Source organism: Rhinoraja longicauda, chromosome 38 (assembly GCF_053455715.1).
Source record: "Rhinoraja longicauda isolate Sanriku21f chromosome 38, sRhiLon1.1, whole genome shotgun sequence".
In the NCBI taxonomy this organism is placed as follows: Eukaryota; Metazoa; Chordata; class Chondrichthyes; order Rajiformes; family Arhynchobatidae; genus Rhinoraja; species Rhinoraja longicauda.
The window spans coordinates 3,152,715-3,179,448 of NC_135990.1; the positions used below are offsets into that span (position 1 = coordinate 3,152,715).

The 26,734-nt window shown below is 45.7% G+C and overlaps 1 protein-coding gene across 1 annotated transcript in view; it reads right to left on the bottom strand.

Annotated features, from left to right (window-relative positions):
* The window catches only part of LOC144610960 (secretory carrier-associated membrane protein 5B-like), a 66,338-nt gene that overhangs the window by 33,992 nt on the left and 5,612 nt on the right, over nt 1-26,734 (bottom strand). Inside the window, exons 2-3 of the mRNA XM_078429999.1 lie at nt 14,125-14,186; nt 9,988-10,107 (exon numbers count right to left, since the gene is read on the bottom strand). Coding sequence (XP_078286125.1) covers nt 9,988-10,107; nt 14,125-14,131 — 127 coding nt within the window. The 5' untranslated portion in view covers nt 14,132-14,186. The remainder of the gene's footprint in view (nt 1-9,987; nt 10,108-14,124; nt 14,187-26,734) is intronic.

Genomic DNA, 26,734 nt, shown 5'->3' on the forward strand with positions numbered 1-26,734 from the left:
CCCACCCTCCCACCCCACCCCACACCCCCACCACACACCCCCACCACACATACACAGCCAAAAACAGAAACAAAAACCATCCCAACACCGACACAAACAAAAAAAAAAGAAAAAAAGACAACAGACTGCCAGAGAGCCGCAGCCGTTAGGCGCAGCCAACTCCTCCCCATTAGAGTCATATAGCACAGAGACAGGCCCTTTGGCACAACTCATCCATACTAACCAAAATACCCCATCTAAGCTAGTCCAATTTTCCTGCATTTGGCCTATAACCCTCTAAATCTTTCCTATCCATATACCTGTCCAAATGTCCTTCAACTAGAATCATGGAGTGATAGTGTGGAAACAGGCCCTTTGGCCCAACTCGCCCACTCCGGCTAACAATGTCCCAGCTACCCGAGTCCCACTTGCCTGCATAACCCTCCAAACCTGTCCTATCCATGTACCTGTCCGACTGTTTCATAAACGATGGGATAGTCCCAGCCTCAACTACCTCCACTGGCAGCTTGTTCCATACATCCACCACCCTCTGTCTGAGAAACTGTTTTTATTATACCTGCCTCCCCAGGCAGATCATTCCATACACCTACCGCTCTACACATGAAAAAGATGCCCCTCAGGTTGTAAATCTCTCCTTAAACCATAGCGTGTGTAGGATAGTGTTAGTGTGCGGGGATCGCAGGGCGGCGCGGACTCGGTGGGCTGAAGGGCCTGTTTCCGCGCTGTATCACTAAATCTAAAAAAAAATCTAAAAACTATAACAATAACATCCCATCGTCAATACTCAATTCCCTGACTGATAAAGGCCAGCGTGCCAAAAGCCGCCTTCACTACCCTCCCTACCTGCGATTCCAGTCTCTGTGAACTAGGTACTTATACTTCTCGATCATTCTCCTCTACAAGTCCCCACGCCCCTCCCAACCAGTCACTGTGAAGGTCCCACCCTAGTTTGACTTAAAATGCAACATTTCACATTTGTCTGAATTAAAGTCCATTAGCCATTCTTCTGCCCACTAGCCCTGCTGAACAAGATATGACTAACTCTTCAAAATGTTCTTGCATTGTTTTTCACAATATATATCTGTGCAGGTGGTCAAATTACTGATAATAGTCTTTAATTGACCAAGTGGTGGGGGAAGGGATGTAGAGAGAGCATGGATAATCATCCTTAATCACTGGTTCATGTGGTCATAAGGTCATTAAGGATAGCAGAATTAGACCATTCGGCCCATCAAATCTACTCCACCATTCAATCATGGCTGATCTATCTCTCCCTCCTAACCTCATTCGCCTGCCTTCTCCCCATAACCCCTGACACCCGTACTAATCAAAAATCTATCTACCTCAGCCTTAAAAATATCCATCTATTTATCTCTGCCTTATAAATATCCACTGACTTGGCCTCCACAGCCTTTTGTGGCAATGAATTCCACAGACTCACCAAAGAAATTCCTCCCCATCTCCTTCATAAAAGAACAACGTCCTTTAATTCTGAGGCTGTGGCCTCTATTCCTAGAGATTCCCGCTCGTGGAAACATCCACTACGAGCATGAATGAGTTCTGCACACAACTCCATTTAAAATAAACTCCACACTTGTACATATTGAAAAGATTAGGAAAAAAAAAAATCACAGTAATAAATCATCGCCGACATCAAACAATGGGCATCTTCCCTAGATTAATGGCCAACCATGTGCTACAGCACAAAGGGGGGCTGGATTTGTATTGCAGCAAGCACATAGTTCAGGACATGAAAGGAGATGATACCCAGACTGCATCAGCATCATCGTGCTGTGTTTATCATTCTGTATTCACCACCCTCGATATCAATCTTGCTGGTATGTGCATTTGGAACCCAATCACTTGGCAATCCAAGAGCGCCTCTCACAGGCCACACTAGATGTTGCGGCTTATTTTAGCTAGCTCTAATGTATTTGCTTCACATCACCACCATAACTAGCCAAGAACCTGGGGGAGAGGGATAGAGAGAGGGAGCCGGAGAGAGAGAGAGAGGCAGAGAGAGAGAGAGAGAGAGAGAGAGGCAGAGAGAGAGGCAGAGAGAGAGAGAGAGGCAGAGAGAGAGAGGCAGAGAGAGAGAGAGAGAGAGAGGCAGAGAGAGAGAGAGAGAGAGAGAGAGGCAGCGAGAGAGAGAGGCAGAGAGAGAGAGAGGCAGAGAGAGAGAGGCAGAGAGAGAGAGAGAGGCAGAGAGAGAGAGAGAGGCAGAGAGAGAGAGGCAGAGAGAGAGGCAGAGAGAGAGGCAGAGAGAGAGAGAGAGAGAGAGAGAGAGAGAGAGAGGCAGAGAGAGAGAGAGAGAGAGGCAGAGAGAGAGAGAGAGAGAGAGAGAGAGAGAGAGAGGCAGAGAGAGAGAGACAGAGAGAGAGAGACAGAGAGAGAGAGAGGCAGAGAGAGAGAGAGAGATAGAGAGAGGCAGAGAGAGAGGCAGAGAGAGAGAGAGAGAGAGTGAGAGAGGCAGAGAGAGGCAGGGAGAGAGAGAGAGGCGCGCAGAGAGAGAGAGAGAGAGAGAGAGAGAGAGAGAGAGAGAGAGAGAGAGAGAGAGAGAGAGAGAGAGAGAGAGAGAGAGAAAGAGAAAGAGAGAGAGAGAGAGAGAGACAGAGAGACAGAGGGATTAAGTGAGATGCGAAAGAAAGGGATTGAGAGAGATGGGATAGATGGAGAGAGAGAAAGGGAGTGAGGAAAACAAGAGATAGATAGAGAAAGGGAGTGAGGGAGACAAGAGAGAGAAAAACAGGGAGTGAGAAAGAGAGAAAGCACGAGAGAAAGGAAGTAAGGGAGAAGGAGAAAAGACGACTACTAATTCAAGGGTACAAAGAGAGGCTACACATGACGTTATCAGGGTTGTTAGTCGATTTTAGTGGAAAAAAATTAAAACATATTGACAGTCAGTTATTAATAATTGAGAAAGCTCAAATCAAACTCTAAAGATTTAAGGGAAAGCAGATCTTTTGCCTTCAAGAATGATTTTTATTCCAGTGCCATTGGAGAATGTGGACGGTGGCTATTTAATGAAATGTTGTGGTAAATGGTGAAATACTGCCACCTAATGGTGGTCCATGCTAAGGCAATCTACAGTAAAAGGCAGCTGTCATCAGGTTCACTCACACCAGCCAGGGAATGTCCAGAACTGAAAGGGGATTCCTTAGGGGCATGTCCCACTCAGGCGATTTTTTAGGCGACTACGCTGTCGCCATACGGTTGCGGGTGGGCGTGAGTAGTCTCCTCAGTCGCCCAAAGAATCGTAGCACCTTTCGAAGGTATTTATTCACAAAATGCTGGAGTAACTCAGCAGGTCAGGCAGCATCTCGGGAGAGAAGGAATGGGTGACGTTTCGGGTCGAGACCCTTCTTCAGACTGAAGAAGGGTCTCGACCCGAAACGTCACCAATTCCTTCTCTCCCGAGATGCTGCCTGACCTGCTGAGTTACTCCAGCATTTTGTGAATAAATACCTTCGATTTGTACCAGCATCTGCAGTTATTTTCTTATACTACTTGTAGCATCTTTCTGGTCGCTGCTGGATTTTCAGAAAGTTGAACATTTTTCGGCGAGTGGCTTGACGTCTCCTGACGGGGGCGCTGTCGTAGGTTGTCGCCAGGTGACATAGGTTGTCGCCGGTGCTGACTTCGGTGAATTCCATTGGCTACTACCTACGTCAACAGGGACCGGCGTCAAAACCGGAGGTGAAAATGACGCGAATTTTCTTCAGTTGTCGCCGACACGGTCGTAGCTTGTCGCGGGTAGACGTAGGTTGACTTCGGTTGTCACCTGTGTGGTCGTAGGTGCGGTCGTAGGTGGACGTCCTACTCGCGACGATTGGGTCGCCGGTTGTCGGCAGCTTGCCGTAGCTTGACGTCGACTAGGTGGTAGGTTGTTGTAGCTTGTCATAGACATTGTCGTAGGGGGGTCCAGTCGCCGTTTTTTCGGCCACCTGCTACAACTATGACAGTCGCCTAAAAAAAATCGCCTAAGTGGGACAGGCCCTTTAGAGAAATCATTACAGCACAGAAACCACCCCTTCAATTTTACTCGGTTCTTTTCTAAGTTTTGTTCGGAGGAGCTGGAATACCACGACCTGTGCCTACGTCATCACATGCCGCAGCAAATCTCAAAAGACCATAAGACTCAGAAGCAACATTAGGTAATTTGGTCCATCGAGTCTGCTCCACTGGTGATCTTTTTCTCCCTTTCAATCCCATTCTCCTACCTTTTCCCCGTAACTTTTGACAGCCTTACCAATCAAGAATCTGACAATCTTCATTTTAAAAATACCCAATAATTTGGCTTTCGCAATCGTCTGTGGCAATGAATTCCACAGATCCACCATCCTCTGGTTAAAGAAATCCCCCCCTCATCTCCATTCCAAAGGTATGTCCGTCCTTTTATTCTGACCTCTGGTCCCAGCCTCTCCTGCTACTGGAATCGTCCTCTCCACATCCACTCTGTCTAGGCCTTTCATTAGCCGGTAGCTTTCAATGAGATCCCCCTTCTAAACTCCAGCAAGTGCAGGCCCAGAGTCACCAAACCCTTCTCGTGTGTTAACCCAATCATCCCTGGGATCATTCTTGTAAACCTCTTGTGAACCCTCTCCAACGTCATCTATATCTTGTAAACACTGGAATTTAGAAGGATGTGAGGAGATCTTATCGAAACGTATAAGATTATTAAGGAGTTGGACACGTTAGAGGCAGGAAACATGTTCCCAATGTTGGGGGAGTCCAGAACAAGGGGCCACAGTTTAAGAATAAGGGGTAGGCCATTTAGAACGGAGATGAGGAAAAACTTTTTCAGTCAGAGAGTTGTGAATCTGTGGAATTCTCTGCCTCAGAAGGCAGTGGAGGCCAATTCTCTGAATGCATTCAAGAGAGAGCAAGATAGTGCTCTTAAGGATAGCGGAGTCAGGGGGTATTGGGAGAAGGCAGGAATGGGGTACTGATTGAGAATGATCAGCCATGATCACATTGAATGGCGGTGCTGGCTCGAAGGGCCGAATGGCCTCCTCATGCACCTATTGTCTATCAGCACATCCTTCCTCAGATATGGGGCCCAAAACGGCTCACAGTATCCCAAATGTGGCCTGCCCAACGCCTTATAAAGCCTCAGCTTTATTACCATTTATTACTATCTCAACATTACTTTGCACATTCAATGTTTCTATTGCTACCAAAAGAACCGATGTCCATAGCCTCTATTTCCAAACATTCTACGTTCCAAAGAATTTCTCCCACTTTTCCAAATAAGCAATATTTTCAAGAGAGTTAGATTTAGCTCTTAGGGATAAAGGAATAAAGGGACATGGGGAGAGAGCAGGAACGGGGCACTGATTTTAGATGATCAGCCATGATCAGCTCGAAGGGCCAAATGGCCTACTCCTGCACCTATTTTTCTATGTTTCTAAAATTGCATTCACATAAAGACATGTGATCTGTATTATTTTGTGCAATAATGAATCATAGACAATTTGCAAAAGACGAGATCAGAACTTTTATTTTTTTAAAACTGGCCTGTCATAATATTGCGTGAAAGGTTGTCAGAAACAGATTCAAGAAAAATTACTTGAAGGGAATTGGAGATATAATGAAGGGGAAAAATGACATTGCTGAGGTAAAAGCAGAAACTAATTTTCACAGAATTCTCTTTTCTCTTGTACAATTCTATAGCTTTCCACAAAGTCGTCTATGCCCATTAAAGTTCAATAAAAGCCTCTCAATTTTCCAGCAGAAATACTATTTCTCAACTGTCATCCAATAATTGTAAGTTCCTTTTTTTTTAAAGACTGAGCTTGGAGAACTCTTGAGGCACCACCTGCAGGTTTAGTGCTTGATTACAGTTATATTTCATGCTGGCAGAGTTTTGACCCTGTGGTGCAGAAGCAAAGTTATAAAACGCCATGGGACGTGTTCACAAGGGAAACAATAGCTTGTGGTTGCCAGTCAGGTGAAATAATGACAGGGACAAAGGTGTTAGCCCAAGCTGGGAATACATTTTTGACATGCTGTTGCAGTTGTATAAGACACTGGTGAGGAAGCATTTTGAGCATTGTGTTCAGTTCTGGGCACCGTGTTATTGTCAAGCAGGAAAGGGCGCAGAGAAGATTTACGAGGATGTTGCCAGGATTAGAGGGTCTGAGCTGGGGGGGAGAGGTTGAGTAGGCTGGGTCTCTACTCCTTGGAGCACAGGAGGATGAGGGTGATCTTATAGAGGTGCTTAAGATCATGAGAGATTGTATCAGTCTGAAGAAAGGAAAATAGATTGTATCAGTCTGAAGAAAGGAATCTGAGGGGTAGCTTTTTCACACAAAAGGTGGTGGGTGTATGGAACAAGCTGCCAGATGAGGTAGTTGAGGCTGGGACTATTCCAATGTTTAAGAAACAGTTGAACATGGATAGGACAGGTTTGGAGGAAGATGGACCAAACGCTGGCAGATGGGACTAGTGTAGCTGGGACATGTTGGCCGGTGTGGGCATGTTAGGCTGAAGGGCCTGTTTCCACACTGCACCACTCTATGATATTATGCAGAGAATAAACAGTAAATGTAATCATAAGACACACAAGAACAAGTTACAAGGAGAGTTTTAAATACAATTTTGACAGGCAGGTATTTTGACACACTGCTCAAAATTGATAGTGTTAATAAATGTTTTAATATCTTTGGAAGTACATGAATATGTTCTATTAAAATATTCTAATTATTGATGGTGACATCCACATAATTTAACATTTTACTGCTGTGGGTTATATTTTACATCTTGAATGTTCGTTCCCTAGTTAGTTTATTAATGACAACCGATGTATTAGCAAAGAAGCAAAGCACAAGTTGAACATTAGTGGCAAGCTTTCCCATTAATCAACGTCTTGCAGTAAAATTACTGTTAACCAGAAACGTCTTGAATCACCATTGCAAATCACTGGAGTACAAATTGGGTTATGTTGATTTTAAAATTTGAAGTTACCCGACTATTCAAATAATAACAATTTTCCAACATGCTCAAAAGATTGTGTCGGGACTGCAAATGTTGTTTTCAGTTTAGTTTAGTTTATTGTCCCGTGTACCGAGGTACAGTGAAAAGCTTTTGTTACGTGCTAACCAGTCAGCAGAAAGACAATACGTGATTACAATTGATCCATTTACAGTGTACAGATACATGATAAGGGAATAACATTTAGTGCAGGGTAAAGCCAGCAATGTCCGATCAAGGATAGTCCGAGGGTCACCAAGGAGGTAGATAGTAGTTCAGCACTGTTCTCTGGTTGTGGCAGGATGATTCAGTTGCCTGATAACAACTGGGAAGAAACTGTCCCTGAATCTGGAGGTGTGCGTTTTCACACCTATACATTTTACCCGATGGGAGAGGGGAGAAGAGGGAGTGGCCAGGGTGCGACTTGTCCTTGATGATGCTGCTGGCCTTGCCGCGGCAGCGTGAGGTATAAATGGAGTCAATGGAAGGGAGGTTGGTTTGTGTGATTGTCTGGGCTGCTGGCCTTGCCGGGGCAATGTGAGGTATAAATGGAGTCAATGGAAGGGAGGTTGGTTTGTGTGATGGTCTGGGCTGCGTCCACAATTTGCTGCAATTTCTTGTGGTCTTGGATGGAGCTGTTGCCAAACCAAGCTGTGATGCATCCTGATAAAATACTTTCTATGGCGCATCTGTAGAAGTTGGTGAGAGTTGTTGGGGACACGCCAAACTTTCTAAGCCTTCTAAGGAAGTAGAGGCATTGGTTTACTCCGAAGATAGACACAAAATGCTGGAGTAACTCAGCTGGACGGGTAGCTTCACTGAAGAGAAGGAATGGATGACGTTTCAGCTGACAAGACTTGTTAACTTGCCCCTGTCACTTTAAGCCATAACGTATTTTAACATCAAACTCACAAAATTCATTAGAATGAGAGAATATCTAATTTTTCCCCAAATCATATTCAAGCAAAAACTGGAAGACCGAAAATACCTGGGATTTTCTGCACTGGTATTTTCTGTTAGTGTTATTTGCAATAATTGTAGTCCCACCCACTAATACAAGCTTAAACTTTTAGAAACCTTGTTGGCCCATTGCTATTCTATGGATATTTTTAGTTACTGTTTCTGCAAGATAACTATCACAGCATTATCGACAGGGTTCAGACATTTCAGCAAAGGGAACCCTAACCTCCTCAGATAGGCACAAAAAGCTGGAGTAACTCTGCGGGTCAAACACTTTTTTGACCCACTGAAGAAGGGTCTTGACCCAAATCGTCACCGATTCCTTCTCTCCAGAGATGGTGTCTGACCCGCTGAGTTACTCCGGCTTTTTGTGTCTATCTTCGGTTTAAACCAGCATCTGCAGTTCCTTCCTACACCTAACCTCCCCCACACACCTAATTCCCAATCAAAACCTCTCTCTGGCACTTTGCAAATATTAAACACAGTGTATGAACATCTCCCAAGTTCAAAGCACCTTAAAAAAAAGCACACAAGTAGGGGAGGTACAGCATGTATTTATTTTAAGAAAATAACTGCAGATGCCGGTACAAATCGATTTATTCACAAAATGCTGGAGTAACTCAGCAGGTCAGGCAGCATCTCGGGAGAGAAGGAATGGGTGACGTTTCGGGTCGAGACCCTTCTTCAGTCTGAAGAAGGGTCTTCACCCGAAACGTCACCCATTCCTTCTCTCCCGAGATGCTGCCTGACCTGCTGAGTTACTCCAGCATTGCATGTATTTATTTGTCGGGGCACGGAGCATGAAAGGCTGAATGTCAGAAAGTAATGTTGCAACTGAGTATTAAAAAAAAACTTTGGTTATTCCGCATTTGGAGCAGGGTGTGTAGTTTTAGTCATCTTGTTACAGCAAGAAAGTGATGGCTTTGGATAGGGTACTATAGCTCGAGCTATCAACAGGGGAGAAAAAATGAGGCTATTTACAGTGAAAAATTATTAAATGTGATATTACAGTGGCGTAGCGGTAAAGTTGCTGCCCTACAGCGAATGCAGCACCAGAGACTCGGGTTCGATCCTGACCACGGGTGCTGTCTGTACAGAGTTTGTACGTTCTCCCCGTGACCTGCGCGAGTTTTCTCCGAGATCTTCGGTTTCCTCCCACACTCCAAAGACGTACAGGTTTGTATGTTAATTGGCTGGGCAAATGTAAAAATTGTCCCTAGTGGGTGTAGGATAGTGTTAGTGTGCGGGGATCGCTGGGCGGCGCGGACCCGGTGGGCCGAAGGGCCTGTTTCTGCGCTGTATCTCTAAATCTAAAATCTACAGGTGCTCCACAACTTGTAATGGGGTTACATTCCGAGAAACCCATTGGAAACCGAAAATATCGTACGTCGAAATGCACTGAACACACGTGATCACGCGGCGGGAAGTGAGCTGCGGCTCGCTGCCGTTTGCACCATCGCAAAGTCAAAATATCGCAAGTCGAAGCATCGTTAGTCAGGGAGCATCTGTATATGGTTATTTAATAGTCAGAGTCATACAGCGTGGAAACAGGCCCTTCGCCACAACTTGCCCACACCGACCAACATGTCCCTTCTACACTAGTCCCACATGCCTGCGTTTGGCCCATATCCCTCCAAACCTATCCTTTTAATGTACCTGATTATTTCTTAAACATTGCAATAGACCCTGCCTCAACTACTTCCTCTGGCAGCTCGTTGCATACACACACCACACTGTGTGAAAAAGTTACCTCTCAGATTCTTATTAAATCTTTCCCCCCCCGCACCTTTAACCTATGTCCTCTGGTCTCAATTCCCTTACTCTGGGCAAGAGATCGTGCATCTACCCGATCTATTTCTCTCATAATTTTATACACTGTGCACTAATTTCAAATAGTTTTGAAATGTAATCAAATTCACGAGTAATTACACATTAACTATCCATATGAAAATAAAGGAGTTGTAACAATGTTTGAATTTTAGAGAAATGTTATAAGGGTGCACGTCACATCGAGAGTGCTTTCACATTCACGTGGAATATAGCTGCTGTACTCACATGCCCATAGATAGTAAATGCGCTTTGCCAAGACGCGATGATGATCCGGAATCTCATTAAAATCCTGGTAAAAGCATGGCTTCAATCGGATGAACTTTGGCAGTGGGGGGAAGTTGTTCTCTGGAAAACAAAATGCAGTTGTTTATAAAACTTTGCACTGCCTCGAGAAAACAACCAACATCATCAATGGCTACTCACACCTTGGTCATTCTCTCTTCTCCCCTCTCTCGTGGGGCAGATGACACAAATTCTTCAAAGCACATACCACCAGACACAAGAACAGCTTTTTTGCCGCCATTATCAGACTCTTGAATAGACTTCTATTACACCAAGACAAGGCATTTATTCACAAAATGCTGGAGTAACTCAGCAGGTCAGGCAGCATCTCAGGAGAGAAGGAATGGGTGACGTTTCGGGTCGAGACCCTTCTTCAGACTGATGTCAGGGGGGCGGGACCTCGTTGCTGCCCTTGCATTTTATTTTAAATCTGCATTGTCACTATAGCGGTTACACTATAATATGCGTTTTATATATTTTTCTCTCTTGCACTACCTTGATCATAAGGTCAGAAGTGATAAGAGTAGATATGGCCATTCGGCCCATCAAGTCTACTCCACCATCCAATCATGGCTGATCTATCTTCCCCTCAAGCCCATTCTCCTGCCTTCTCCCCATAACCTCTGACACGTGTACTAATCAAAAAATGATGTACTATTGTGCAGCGTACAATTTGTACGGACTGGATGCAAACAATGTTTTTAACTACATTACGGTACGAGACAATTATAAACTATTATCCCAACACTGATTCCAAGTAAGTTGAGAGCTTTCTTATTTTCCAATCTCAACCACCTCTGGATCATATCATATCATCATATATATACAGCCGGAAACAGGCCTTTTCGGCCCACCAAGTCCGTGCCGCCCAGCGATCCCCGCACATTCACACTATCCTACACCCACTAGGGACAATTTTTACCTTTACCCAGCCAATTAACCTACATACCTGTACGTCTTTGGAGTGTGGGAGGAAACCGAAGATCTCGGAGAAAACCCACGCAGGTCACGGGGAGAACGTGCAAACTCCTTACAGTGCAGCACCCGTAGTCAGGATCGAACCTGAGTCTCCGGCGCTGCATTCGCTGTAAAGCAGCAACTCTACCGCTGCGCTACCGTGCCACCCTATCAACGCGGGGAAAACCAGGGAGATGGTGGTGGATTTCTGCAGGCACAGCCAGGTCCCCCCGACATCGGTAAACATCCAGGGAATGGACATCGGGAGGGTGGACTCCTATAAGATGCTGGGTGTTTCCCTCAATAATCAATTGGATTGGTCCGAAAACACCGATGCGCTATACAAAAAGGGCCAGAGCAGACATTATCTGCTAAGGAGACCCAGGTCCTTTGGAGTGCAGGGGGCACTCACTCCTAAGGACCTTCTACAACACGGTGGTTGCATCAGCCATTTTCTATGGAGTGGTCTGCTGGAGCAACAGTGTCTCAGCAGCGGAAGGGAAGAGACTCGACAAGCTGGTCAGGAAGGCCAGCTCTGTCCTGGGTTGCCCCCTCGACTCAGTGTAGGTAGTGGGAGAGAGGAGGATGGCGGCAAAGTTAACATCGCTGCTGGACGACTCCCACCCCATGCAGGACACTGAGTAGCTCCTTCAGTGACAGACTCCTTCAACCCAAGTGCGTGAAGGAGAGATATAGGAGGTCCTTCCTTCCCGCTGCTGTGAGACTGCACAACCAGCACTGCTCCCAGCAGACGAGTCAACAATAACAGCTGAGGAGTACAATTTATCCTTGTCTTTACTTTTATTTATAATTAATGATCTCTTGCTATCCACTTTGCTCCTGTATCACTGTAAATTTCCCCGGTGTGGAACGAATAAAGGAATATTATTATTATTATTATTAAAAAGAGTTCCCTGCTTCTCCATTCTCCACTCACATTCATCTCTCTAATACAGGTGCCCCTCAGCTTACGATGAGGCTCCGTTCCGAGAAACACGTCGCAAACCAAAAATATTGTAAGTCGAGATATACATTTAAGACGCCTGATCACGTGGCCGGAAGCGAGCTGCGGCTCGCCACGGGTCACTGCCGTTTGCACCATCGCAAAGTCGAAATATCGCAAGTCAAAGCATCGTAAGCCAGGGAGCATCTGTAGGTGCTGAAAATTATATCTTGCCTCACACACAAATTTAGTATTGGTAGATTTGAATGGAATGCAAGTCAAATCTTTGTCAACACTATGAACTGAGAAAAAAAAAGAAAGAAAAATGCAACAGAGAAATAATGGTATGATTAGTGAAGTGATGAAAAAAGATTTAATACTCAGCATAGCAATAATACAACTTAAGTTTACCGTCTTGACGGCCACACTAGAGACAGTGCATTTACTTCAAAGCTTGTGGAGCAGTTCTAATGGTAATTGTGTGGCATCATTAAATTTACACGACTTTAGCGCAGTTGTGGTTAATGTTGCATTGTTTGTGGGCAGAAACACAAGTGAGAACATCCAGCAAGAATGAAATATTGATTCCAGTCCTCTTTAACATGACTCATAATTCATTTAATAGCTGCAGCATTGCGAAATCATTTAATGAAACAAAAATCAGAGGCACAGCTGGAAGAACCAGAGACCATGGTTCAATCCTGCCCTCAGGTGCTGTCTGTGTGGAGTTAGCACGTTCTACTAATGACCGCCAAGTACTCCGGCTTCCTCCCACTTCCCAAAGACATGCGGATGCGGTTAATTGGCCTCCGTAAATTGTTACTAGCAGAGAGTGGATGTGAAAGTGGAATAACATAGAACTAGAGTAAATGGATGATCAAATGGTCGCCGAGGACTCAGTGGGATGAAAGTCCTATCTGTGTTGGAGTAACTCAGCAGGTCAGGCAGCATCTCAGGAGAGAAGGAATGGGTGACGTTTCGGGTCGAGACCCTTCTTCAGACCGATGTCAGGGGGGCGGGACAAAGGAAGGATATAGGTGGAGACAGGAAGACAGTGGGAGATCTGGGAAGGGGGAGGGGAAGAGAGGGACAGAGGAACTATCTAAAGTTGGAGAAGTCAATGTTCATACCGCTTGGCTTCAAGCTGCCCAGGCGAAATATGAGGTGCTGTTCCTCCAATTTCCGGTGGGCCTCACTATGGCACTTGAGGAGGCCCATGACAGAAAGCCTTTCTGCCATGGGCCTCCTCCAGTGCCATAGTGAGTCGACCCGAAACGTCACCCATTCCTTCTCTCCTGAAATGCTGCCTGACCTGTTGAGTTACTCCAGCATTTTGTGAATAAATACCTTCGATAGGTGCAGGAGTAGGTCATTTGGCCCTTTGAGCCAGCACCAGCATTCAATGTGATCATGGGGCTGATCATTCTCAATCAGTACCCCGTTCCTGCCTTCTCCCCATACCCCCTGACTCCCCTATCCTTAAGAGCTCTATCTAGCTCTCTCTTGAATGCGAATTCTCCCTGTGACTGTGTGGGTATTCTCTGTGTGCTTCGGTTTCCTCCCACATTCCAAAGCCGTGTAGGTTAATTGGTTTCCGTAAATTGTTCTGGAAGTGTGTTGGACAGTGTTAGTGGAGTTATGGCTGGTCGGAGAGCTGAAGGGCCTGTTTCCAGGATGTATCTCTAAAGTTCCTGGTTCTGGTGACTAAGCACTCAAGAACTGACAACTCCCAGGAATTGCTTTGGAGTTTACTTTTTGAATTGTGCTCACTCAGCTGATACTATCCCTCGAGAAATGTAGCAAGGGAACAATCAATTCTTTCACCAACTTAAAAGTCGGCTGCTGTTTAGTAATCAACATCACTTCTGGTTGCTTAGAGAGCAGCAGCTCAGGAAACAAGAGAGGAAATTAAATTAAAGTGTCCAAAGGTTTCACATAACTGCAACTGTTTACAAGCAGCACAACGTAAATATTTGATTTATGGCAGAGAACCAAGTAGTTCACAAACAAGAAAATAGATCATGCGTTCAGTTTAAACACCACAGGAAATATTAGATGTAGAATTTGCATGCAATGAGAAACAAGTTCCTTCAAATGTTTTTTGACGGTTTAGTCTTTTGTGCTTCCAGGAGATAACGATTTTCAGCAACCTAATCACAAGTTATATTCTCTGTCCATACCTGCCATGCTTTAGATATTTTGTGCAGTGCACTGCCTTTCCAAATAAGTTAAATGTTCCAATCTGCAAGACAAAAATACCAAGTTATAACGTACAATTCAGAATCCCAGTTGGATTATAAAAATTACTTAAGATCACAAATCATTGCATTATAAAGTATAGTTAATTATGATTGAAATGTATACCCCAACATGAATTTCACAACTGACTGCTCCAAATCACAACCAAATATGGACGTCTTCAGCTCCAGTTTATAAAATGTACACTCGCACCTAATCTAATCAAGGTCACAGCTTTGCATGCAACACAAAGTCAGGTGCCACACTCAGATCTTTCACCATCATAGAAATCTATAAAGGACAAGGCAGGGAGTCTAACACAGACCCTTTGCTCCACATAGCAGCGACAGAAATCTTGAGTGCGTCAACATTTGACTCCAGATTTCCTTAAAAAGCACCAGGTTGGAATGAAGAGCAGATACATAGGCAAAATCACAACACATTAAACTTCATGGAAGATGTTGCATATGGTGATATAACATGGAACTACAGATGCTAGTTTATAATCAAAGAAAGACACAAAGTGCTGGAGTAAGTCACCGGGTCTGCAGCATCTCTGGAGAACATGGACAGGTGACCCTTCAGGTCTGACCCTTCTTCAGACGACTTCTTAACATAGAACAGTACAGCACAGGTCCAGGATGTTTGTGTTGAACATAACTAACGGAACTGATGTCATCTGCCTGCAAGTGATTCATATCCCTCCGTTCCCTGCAAAACCACGAGCCCAGCCCGAAGGGCCTCGACCCCATTCCTTCCCCCTGCCTGTCCCGCTGAGTCTAACTTTTTGTGTCTATCTTCCGTTTAAACCAGCATCTGCAGTTCCTTCCCACACAGCGTCTTAAACGCCAATATCGTATCTGCTTCCACAACCACCCCATGTAATGAATATACATGCAGTACACATTATAATACACAGATGTATAATTTATCTGCAGAGATGATATTTTGTTAATTTTCTATCAATTCCAATGTGGGTAAATAGGATTAGTGTGCATGGACAAAAAGGTTGGCATGGATGAGGTGGGGACAGGGGTCTTGTCCTGTACTGTGTGACTATGACTTGTTTTTGCAGGAAAGTGTACATACGTGCGAGTCTACTGATACTGAAGGGAAATTTTAGCAAACACTACATAAATGCCAGCTGTTGCGCACTTCCTCATTTCTGTGCTTTACATTCTATAAACATATAAGCATGCTTCAAACTCCAATAATACGGCATGCACAGGAACAGGGCATTGGCTGCTCTAGACCAGATTTTCTGGACATTTGGATGCTAATCATATTAAGACCACCGCACTATTTTAAATTCACTTTTCTGATTATTGCACAGTTATGATAAACTTCCCTGTGAAGCTGGCAGGTTTATAGAGTGCTGGAATTACTGGCCCAGAAGGGAACAAGGCAAACGATACCCAGCAAGTCTGAAGAAGGGTCTCGACCCGAAACGTCACCCATTCCTTCTCTCCTGAGATGCTGCCTGACCTGCTGAGTTACTCCAGCATTTTGTGAAATAAATACCCGGCAAGTAGGATGCCAAACCATTGGTATTCTGTTTAGAGATACAGCGCAGAAACAGGCCCTTCAGCCCCAGAGTCCATGCCGACCAGCGATCCCCGTGCACTAACACTATCCTACACACACTAGGAACAATTTACATTTATACCAAGTCAATTAACCTACAAACCTGTACGTGTTTGGAGTGTGGGAGGAAACCGGAAATCTCGGAGAAAACCCGCGCAGGCCACGGGGTGGAACGTACAAACTCCGCACAGACAAACACCTGTAGTCAGGATCGATCCCGGGTCTCTGGTGCTGTAAGGCAGCAACTCTACCACTGCACCACCTGAATAGTTTGAAGAGTGGATTATTGATGTTTTGTGGTATTCAACACAAATCTGTCAGCACTGTCTTCCATTTAGGCAAGAACCCTGATCTCACTCGCCCATCCTGTGCCTATTTCACTCCCTCTATTCCATCCTCCCACCCTTCTTTTCTTATTTGTGAGAAACAAATGCAGCCCTAATTCTTATCATTGCAGGTCCTCTTTAAATGCTGCTGTTACTTTGCTTCTGAATTAAGATGGTTGGTTCTGCTAACGTCCCCGTTTGATTTTTAATGAGATACATAACAATACTAATAATTATACCATAAAATACAATTATGTTTAATTCCTGCTTGTTTGGGGGCAATTAGAAGTATTGGCCGGTCATAGCCACTTTGTGCCGATGTGTCACAATTAACAAATCATGATTATCCTATTTAGCAGATGAAATGGGCTTTGTAAAAAACTCTGGTCTATGGCTTCTGTTGAATACTGCCCTTCAAAATATGTTACAGCCTGATTTGAAACAGGCTGCAAAATATTTGGCGAGTTTAAAAAAATAATCGATGGCTATCATCATGAGCAGGGCGGCACGGTAGCGCAGCGGTAGAGTTGCTGCTTTACAGCGAATGCAGCGCCGGAGACTCAGGTTCGATCCTGACTACGGGCGCTGCACTGTAAGGAGTTTGTACGTTCTCCCCGTGACCTGCGTGGGTTTTCTCCGAGATCTTCGGTTTCCTCCCACACTCCAAAGACGTACAGGTATGTAGGTTAATTGGCTGGGTAAATGTAATAAATTGTCCCTAGTGGGTGTAGGATAGTGTTAATGTACGGGGATCGCTGGGCGGCACGGACTTGGAGGGCCGAAAAGGCCTGTTTCCGGCTGTATATATATGATATGATATGATATGAGCTATCATCATGTTACAAACAGAATAAGGCTGTAGTGGATATTTACCCCTTTTGTACAACAGAGCCTTATTTCCTTTGATTAATACTGCCAGTCTCAGTTACAGGCATGCATTTATAAACATGGAAACATAGAAAAATAGGTGCAGGAGTAGGCCATTCGGCCCTTCGAGCCAGCACCGCAACTCAAGATGATCATGGCTGATCATCTAAAATCAGTACAATGGAGCATTGCACCAGACAAAGTAGGTAAATTAAGAAAGTTACAAAACGTGCCAAAAAACTGGCTGGATGAAAGCACCAACCTTTGGGCAGTAATGGGCCAAGAATCAATGTTACCTGGAGTCGATCATGCAACAGACGCACATGAAATGATATTGTAATCTTGACATCTTTGACCTCCCAACCACTGAAATTGGAGCTCCAAAGTGAAAGGAATGACGCAAAAGGAAGGACACCAAATCAATTCTCAAAAAAAGCAAACCAGGATGATATGCTAACATCACCAAACAGAGTTAATTTAAAGGGCCTCAATTCCAAGTTCTATGTTTTCATCATAAAGCCAATCTATGCACTATCGAGTGGCAGCCATAGTCATACAGCACAGAAATAGGCCATTCGGCCCAATTCATCCATTGCCCCATCTAAACACGTCCCATTTGCCCACATTGAGCCCAGATCACTCTTAGCCTTTCCTATCGGCACGGGGGCGCAGCAGTAGAGTTGCTGCCTTACAGCGAATGCAGCGCCGGAGACTCAGGTTCGATCCTGACTACGGGCGCCGTCTGTACGGAGTTTGTACGTTCTCCCCGTGACCTGCGTGGGTTTTCTCCAAGATCTTCGGTTTCCTCCCACACTCCAAAGACGTACAGGTTGGGAGGAGTTGGCTGCGCCTAACGGCTGCGGCTCTCTGGCAGTCTGTTTGTCTTTTTTTCTTTTTTTTGTTTGTGTCGGTGTTGGGATGGTTTTTGTTTCTGTTTTTGGCTGTGTATGTGTGGTGGGGGGGTGGGGTGTGGGGGTGGGGCGGGGGAAACCTTTCTTTTATTAGGTCTCTTCCCCGGGGCGCAGCTCGCCCGCGGGGCCTTCCATTGCCCGGCGCGGCTCGGCTGCGGGACTTAACATCGCCGGCGCGACTCGGCCGCGGGACGTTTCAGTGCCCGTTGCGGCTCGGCTGCTGGACTTAGCATCGCCCGGTGTGGCCGCGGGACGTTTCAGTGCCCGACGCGGCTTGGCCGCTGGACTTAACATCGCCAGCGCGGCTCAGCCGCGGGACGTTTCAGTGCCCGGTGCGGCTCGGCCGCTGGACTTAACATCGCCCGGTGCGGCCGCGAGACGTTTCAGTGCCCGGCGCGGCTTGGCCGCTGGACTTGACATCGCCCGGTGCGGCCGCGGGACGTTTCAGTGCCCGGTGCGGCTCGGCCGCGGGGCCTTCCATCCCCTTGCGGGGGCTGTGCGTGTCGGTTGCCTCGGTAGGGGTCGAGCTGCCTGTCCGTGGGTGCGGGGGGAGGAGAGGGAAAGTTTTGTTCCCTCCATCACAGTGAGGGGGTGTTTGGAGTCACTGTGATGCATGTTTGTGTTGGGGTCGTGTGTCCTGTGTTCTTTTCTTTTTTGCTGTGTCTTGTGACTGCTGAAATTTTGTTCGGTGTTTGTGCCAAGTGACAATAAAGTTTTGTTATGTTATGTATGTATGTTAATTGACTGGGTAAATGTAAAAATTGTCCCTAGTGTGTGTAGGGTAGTGTTAATGTGCGGGGATCGCTGGGCGGCGCGGACTCGGTGGGCCGAAGGGCCTGTTTCCGCGATGTATCTCAAAATCTAAAATCTATCCATGTACCAGTCTAAATGAATTAAATGTTATGTAGGAAGGAACTACAGATGCTGGTTTAAACCAAAGACGGACACAAAAAGCTAGAGTAACTAGTGTGTGTAAATGTTATTGTGCCTGGCTCAGCCACCTCCTCTGGCAGCTCGTTCCATATACCCACCTCACTCTGTGTGAACCACGGAGCAGTGGTCAAGATATCTGTCCAAGTATTGTACACAACCCTTAATTCAGTGAGTCTCACTGAAACCTCTTGCCTCACTGATCAGCTCACAGGCGCGGTTGAGACCTCACTCGCCACACAGGCCTCAATAAGGCTGCTAATCCCACATTGGAGTCTGCATGCACACACAATAGCATTATCCCACATCCCTCACACATCTTTCCTCACCTCTACTGCAAACTTTTATCCAGCCGATTTACGGCTGCAATGTGGATAAATCATTTGACCTTTTAATAAATTTTTGTTTGCACACAGCTTAGCAAACATGTGGCATTTTGAAACTTTGGTGCTGGTCAGGAAATGTACAGCTTTGGACATACCATTGGTTTCGCAGTAGGAACAATAATGCAATTGGAATGGTTCTTACAACTGGAATGGTTCTTACAAAAGGTGGTGGGAAGGGAGACACGGGTGCACATCTAGGTGGGGCACCGGGAAAACTTTACTTCAGAGATGCAGCTTGGAAACAGGCCCTTCGGACCAGAGAGCCCACGGCGACCAGCGATCACCCCGTACACTAGCACTATCCTACACACCAGGGCCCATTTATAAATTTTCTTTTTACAGAAGTCAATTAACCTGCAATCCTGTATGACTTTGGAGTGTGTAAGGAAATAGAGAAAACCCACATAGTTACAGGGAGAACACACAAACTCTGTACAGATAGCACCCAGAGTCAAGATCGAACCTGGATCTCTGGCGTTGTAAGGCAGCAACTCTACCACTGCACCTCTGCGGAAGAGAAAGGGAAAAGGGAGGGGAGATATTTTTTATATTTGATCTAAAATTGGAGAATTTAATGTTCATGCCATTGGGTTGTACTGGAGGAATAGGACCTCATATAATAATAATAATAATAATAATAATAATAATAATACATTACATTTATATAGCGCTTTTCATATACTCAAAGACGCTTTACAAGGATTTAGAGAACATAGGGAAGTGAATAAATAGATAAATAAGTAAACGAACAGAGAAAGGAGACAGAAGGTGGGGTGACCTTCAGTGGTTGAAGGCAGTACTGAATAGGTGAGACTTCAGTGATGTTTTGAATGTGGTGAGTGTGGAGGAGTCTCTGACGGTTTGAGGTAGTGAGTTCCATAGGGTGGGAGCAGCGATGGAGAAAGCCCTGTCCCCCCAGGATCTGAGTTTGGTCCGGATGTGGGGGGATAGGAGATTGGCAGCAGCAGAGAGGAGGGTGCAGGTGGGAGTGTGCCTGTGGAGGAGGTCAGTCAGGTAGGATGGGGCCAGGTTATGGAGGGCTTTGTAGGTCATGAGGAGGATTTTGTACTGGATTCTCTGGGGGATGGGGAGCCAGTGGAGTTTGTAAAGGACGGGGGTGATATGGTCACGGATCGGGGTGTGGGTGAGTAGACGGGCAGCGGAGTTTTGAATGTATTGAAGTTTACTGATGATTTTTGAGGGTGCGCCATAGAGGAAGGAGGCTGTTGCAGTAGTCCAGACGGGAGGTGATGAAGGCGTGGATGAGGGTTTCTGCAGCTGTGGAGGAGAGGCATGGACGGAGACGGGCAATGTTTTTGAGGTGGAAGAAGGCTGTCTTTGTGATGTGTTTGATGTGTTTGTCGAAGGAGAGGGTTTGATCAAAGATGATTCCAAGATTCCGGATGTGAGGGGAGGTGGATACTGGGAGACCATCAATATTGAGGATGAAGTTTTGGGTGGATTTGGTGAGCGTTTTTGGACCAATGATGATGATTTCAGATTTGTTGCAGTTGAGTTTGAGGAAATTTGATTGAAGCCAAGATTTTATTTCAGTGATGCAGTTTGTCAGTGTAGAGTGTGTGGTGGTGGAGATTGACTTGGTGGAGATGAGGAGCTGGATATCATCGGCGAAGCAGTGGAAGTTGAGACCATGACGGCGGATTAGTTGACCAAGGGGGAACAGGTAGAGGATGAAGAGGAGGGGGCCAAGGACTGAGCCTTGGGGGACACCTTGGGGGAGGGGAGCGGTGGGGGATTTACAGTTGTTAATGGAGATGAACTGGTGCCTGTCAGAGAGGTAAGATTTGAACCAGGATAGGACTGTGCCGGTGATGTTAAAGGAGGTTTCAAGTCGGGTGAGGAGAATGGAGTGATTTATGGTGTCAAAGGCGGCGCTAAGGTCAAGTAGGATGAGGATGTTGAGTTTGCCAGCGTCGGAGCAGAGGAAAAGGTCGTTTGTGATTTTGAGGAGCGCAGTTTCAGTACAGTGGTTGGAGCGGAATCCGGATTGGAAAGTTTCATACAGGTTATTGGTAGAGAGGTGGTATTTGAGTTGGGAAGCTACAGCACGTTCCAAAACTTTGGACAGAAAGGGTAGGTTGGAGATTGGTCTGAAGTTGTTTGGGGTGTCAGGGTTGAGACCAGGTTTTTTCAGAATGGGGTGACAGCAGCGATTTTGAGGGATGGCGGGACGATGCCAGTGGACAGGGAGGAGTTTATTGTTGCAGTGATAAGTGGAGAGAGAGCAGGAAGGCAGGCCTTGACAAAGCTGGAGGGGATGGGGTCCAGAGAGCAGGTGGCAGTTTTTATTCCTGTGAAGAGGTCAGAGAGGTCGGTGGTGGAGACTGGGGAGAACTGAGGCAGGGGTTGACAGGATAAGGAGGGGCAGGTGGTTTGAGGTGGAGCAGGTGCGTTGGTGGTTAAGGTGCTGTAGATGTTGTCTATTTTGCTTTGGAAGAATGAAAGGAAAGTGGTGCATTTGTCAACTGTGAATGATTGGGAGATGGTGTCCAGGGGGCTGAGGAGTTTGTTTATTGTAGAGAAGAGTGTTTTTGGGTTTCCGGAGCCAGAGTGAATTATTTGAGAGTAGTAGGTGGAGTTGGCACGGGATAGGGCATCTTTGTAGTGCTGCAGGTGGTCTTTGTAGGCTTGGGAGTGAATTGTGAGACCTGTTTTGTTGCGGAGTCTTTCAAGTTGGCGGGCATGAGTTTTCATCATGCGGAGTTCAGGGGTAAACCAGGGAGCAGAGTGGGTGAAGGAAACTGTTTTTGTTTTTATAGGTGCAAGCTCGTCGAGGCAGGAGGAGAGAGTGTGGTTGTAGTAGTCAGTGAGGTCAGAGGGGCTGTGGAGGTCAACGAAGGGAGAGGCGGACATTATTTCAGAGAGGGAGGATGAGAGCGTGGTAGGTGAAACAGAGTTCAGCTTACGGAAGTTGATTTTGCGTTTTTGCCTTGGAGCTGGGGTGGGAATGTTGACAGACATGGTGATGGCTAAGTGATCAGAGAGGGTGGGGTCGGAGCCAGAGAGGTGATGTAGATTTAATCCAGTGGAGCAGACAAGGTCCAGAATGTGCCCACGGTTATGGGTGGGAAAATTGACGTGTTGAGTGAGGTTAAAACAGTTGAGTATTTCAGTGAAGTCAGCGGTTATTGTGGAGTCAGTGGAGTCCATATGGATGTTGAAATCACCGAGGAGGAGGATTGAGGGGGAGAGAGAACAGAACTGGGTCAGAAAGTCAGAGAAGTCAGAAAGGAATGATGGGTGTGGTTTGGGAGGGCGGTAGACAACTGCCATGACTAATTGTGTGTGGCCAGAGTTTGAAAGCTAGGTGTTCAAATGAAGGAGCAGATGAGATGGAGATGAGGCTGATCTTGAAGTCCTGTCGGTGAATTACGGCAATCCCACCACCTCGGCCTTCCGAGCGTGGTTTATTGATGTAGGAGTATCCGTTGGGTGTAGTGAGGTTGAGTGGGAGGTAGTTGCCAGGTTTCTGTCAGGCAGAGGAAGTCCAGTTTATTTTCCAGGATGAAGTCATTCAGAATGTGGCTTTTATTGTTGAGGGACCGGATATTGAACAGAGTGAGCTTCATGTTGCTTTGTGTGGTGTGGATGGACACGGGTGATTTAGCCAGGGCTTGTAGACAGGGGGCACGCTCGTGTGCGTTATTGTGATGACGTAATGGACGAGTGGAAGTCCGATCAGCTGACCAGAGTGCAGGGATGGAGTGACCGGTCTGGGAGTAGACAAACTTGTGACCGGAGCCTCTGTGGATGTATCTGGGTCGTCGTAGAAGTCCGTGGTTGATGATGGCAGAGATGCATGGCGGAGTGGAGTGGTTGTTGAGCTGGAGCAGCCTCGCAGCGAAGTACTTCAGTGCCATGCCAGGCAGGAGCGAAGGAGCATAGAGCCCGGAGAAGTTAGCCGGCTACCGCGGGCTAGCAGATCAAAACGTCACAACAGGCACAACAGGCTGATCCAGAGCAAGGCCTATGAGGATCAGCTGAGCAGCCTGAGGGTTAATAGGGAGCTGAGGACGTGCAGGCAGAGGAGGTAGCCGGGCAGCTGTTAGCGTTAGCAACTAGCGAGTAACCTGCAGCTCGATGACTGCAGCGGTGGCTAGCAGGGAGCTAGCTAGCTAGCTGTCCAGGTAACCTACAGGGGAGCAGTCCAAGCCAGCAGAGACAGGAGCACAGACAGAAGTGAGAAGTCCAAGGGTGCGGAGGCAGCGGTGGAAGAGCTGGGCAGATGATACCAGGAGGGTCAAGCAGAAGGATTAGTCCAAGCAGAAGAATTTGTGCAAACAGAGAAATTCTTTCCAAAAACAGCAAAATTAATACAAACAGAGAAGTGGTGAGAAGCGGCGAACAAACAACGCCAGCGTCCTCTCAAGTCACTTCCGGGATTGTGTCTGCTTGGGATATCCCGGATATAGTCTGCTTGGTTACTTTCCAACCCAACGTTATGAACATTAGGTCTGTTTAGTTCCACAAAGACCAATGTTTGATCACTATACCACTAAATGGCCGAGTATGATTTCCATATTTCTAGCTTTATTTTAGAGATACAGTGTGGAAGCAGGCCCTTTGGCCCACCAAGTCCACACCAACAATCAATCACCCATTCACACCAGTTCCATGCCCTGCACACTAAAAGCAATTTACAGAAGCCAATTAACCTCCAAACCCACATGTCTTTGGAATGTTGGAGGAAACTCAGGGGATCATTGCAAGAACATACAAATTCCGTACAGACAGCATCCATAGTCAGGATCAAACCCGGGACTCTGGCACTGTGAGGCAGCAACTCTACCACTGCGCACCCCCAAGAAATTACACATTGCAAAAATACAAAGTTGTCATTGATATCCTTTACATTTTTGATGTAACGTAGACTGACTGTTTCTTGTATAATGGCCAAATTGTCACATGTCATTTGCCTGACCTAACTCTATTTCACTTGTTGGTGCAATGTTATCAATAAATACTTGGGTAAAGAAAATATTAAATGGTAATGGACTATACCAAGACTCCCAGCATAAAGATGAAAATAATTCAAAGGAAGAAATCAAATAGTTTAATATAACTTTAACACAAGGTTAAAATAAATACACCACCAAACAAAAAGGTTTGGATTGTTTTATGCTGTTAAACAAATAACATTTAAATTCTGGTGGGATTATTGGTTGACTGGAGTTATGAAAGATAAAAGGGTCTTTCTTGATAGAGAAAATTAATATTTCCTTGCGACATGCTGACTCTTGACATGCTACTTGGGCTTGTGATACTGAGAACAGACTGGGCTTGTGGCTGCATGAACTAGGCAGCTACAGCTCACAGATGGCAACACAATGGGGTGAAGAAACACAGTTATTTTGTATGTAATGAAATCCTGAATGGCAAACATCATGAGAGCATTTGTAGTTATTTGTTTCTCAAGCTCCTGGGTATGAATAGATAAGCTCAGTGGAGCAAGAGCCGGCATTAAAAATGGCCCATCAGCATAGCCCTGTTGAAGATAAACACACAATGCTGGAGTACCTCAGCGGGACAGGCAGCATCTCTGGAGTGAAGGAATGGGTGATGCTTCGGGTCAAGACCCTTCTTCAGATTGATCACATTTTGGGTCGTAATCTTTCTTCAGACTGAAGGGTCTTGACCCGAAACATCACCTATTCCTACTCTCCAGAGATGCTGCCTGTCCCGCTGAGTTATCCCAGCATTTTGTGTCTACCTTCGGTTTAAACCAGCATCTGCAGTTCCTTCCTACACAGGATAGTCCAACTTGTGAATTTGGTTAAGATAAACTGTTGGGTTAGATCCTGATCAGGTTGGAGGATATGGAGTGGGAGATACCCTGATAATAAGATCTGTGACAATGTGGCAGTCCGTGACCTGGTGTTCATTGTGGGACCAATAATCAAGATAACAGTTACACTGCATCGAAAGGAACTGCAGATGCTGGTTTAAGTCGAAGACAGACACAAAATGTTGGAGTATATCAGCGGGACAGGCAGTATTTCAGGATAGAAGGGATGGGTGACGTTTCAGGTCGAGACCGGTCTGAAGAAGGGTCTCGACCCAAAACGTCACCCATTTCTTCTCCCCAGAGATGCTGCCTGTCCCGCTCAGTTACTCCAGCATTTTGTATCTATCTTCGGTTTAAACAAACATTTGCAGTTCCTTCCTGCACACCACTTAAAACTTCCCTACTACAGTTTTATCTTTGAGAAGGAATGCCTGATTTTATCTCTCCTTTGCCATATTTTGAAGTTAAAAAAATTGCACATCTGAAGTTCTGGCTCAACACACAACAATTTTGCTGCTGAGCATAAAATGAGTAGCAAAGTTTAATGTGCTGAAACAGTAGCTTTCAAGCTACAGTGCCCCCCATAATGTTTGGAACAAAGACCCATCATTTATTTATTTGCTTCTGAACTCCACAATTTGAGATTTGTAATAGAACAAATCACATATGGTTAAAGTGCACATTGTCAGATTTTAATAAAGGCCATTTTTATACATTTTGGTTTCACCATGTGGAAATTACAGCAGTGTTTATACATAGTCCCCCCCCGTTCCAGAGCACCATAATGTTTGGGACACAGCAATATCATGTAAATGAAAGTAGTCATGTTTAATATTTTGTTGCATATCTCTTGCATGCAATGACTGCTTGAAGTCTGCGATTCATGGAGTCACCAGTTGCTGGGTGTCTTCTCTGGTGATGCTCTGCCAGGCCAATATTGTAGCCATCTCCAGCTTATGCTTGTTTTGGGGGCTAGTCCCCTTCAGTTTTCTCTTCAGCATATAAAAGGCATGCTCAATTGAGTTCAGATTGGGTGATTGACGGCCACTCAAGGATTTACCATTTTTTAACTTTGAAAAACTCCTTTGTTGCTTTAGCAGTATGTTTGGGATCATTGTCTTGCTGTAGAATGAACAGCCGGCCAATAGGTTTTGAGGCATTTGTTTGAACTTGAGCAGATAGGATGTGTCTATACACTTGAGAATTCATTATGCTACTACCATCAGTAGTTGTATTTTCAATGAAGATAAGTGAGCCAGTACCTTCAGCAGCCATACATGCCCAGGCGATAACATCCCCACCACCGTGTTTCACAGATGAGGTGGTATGCTTTGGATCTTGGGCAGTTCCTTCTCTCCTCCATATTTTGCTCTTGCCATCACTCTGATATCAGTTAATCTTCATCTCATCTGTCTACTAAACCTTTTTCCAGAACTGTGGTTGTTCTTTTAAGTACTTCTTGGCAAACTGTAACCTGGCCATCCTATTTTTGCAGCTAACCAGTGGTTTGCATCTTGCAGTGTAGCCTCTGTATTTCTGTTCATGACGTCTTCTGCGGACAGTGGTCATTGACAAATCCACACCTGATTCCTGAAGAGTGTTTCTGATCTGTTGGACAGGTGTTTGGGGAATTTTCTTTACGAGAGAGAATTCTTATGTCATCAGCTGTGGAGGTCTTCCTTGGCCTGCCAGTCCCTTTGCGATTAGTATGCTCACCAATGCTCTCTTTCTTCTTAACAGTT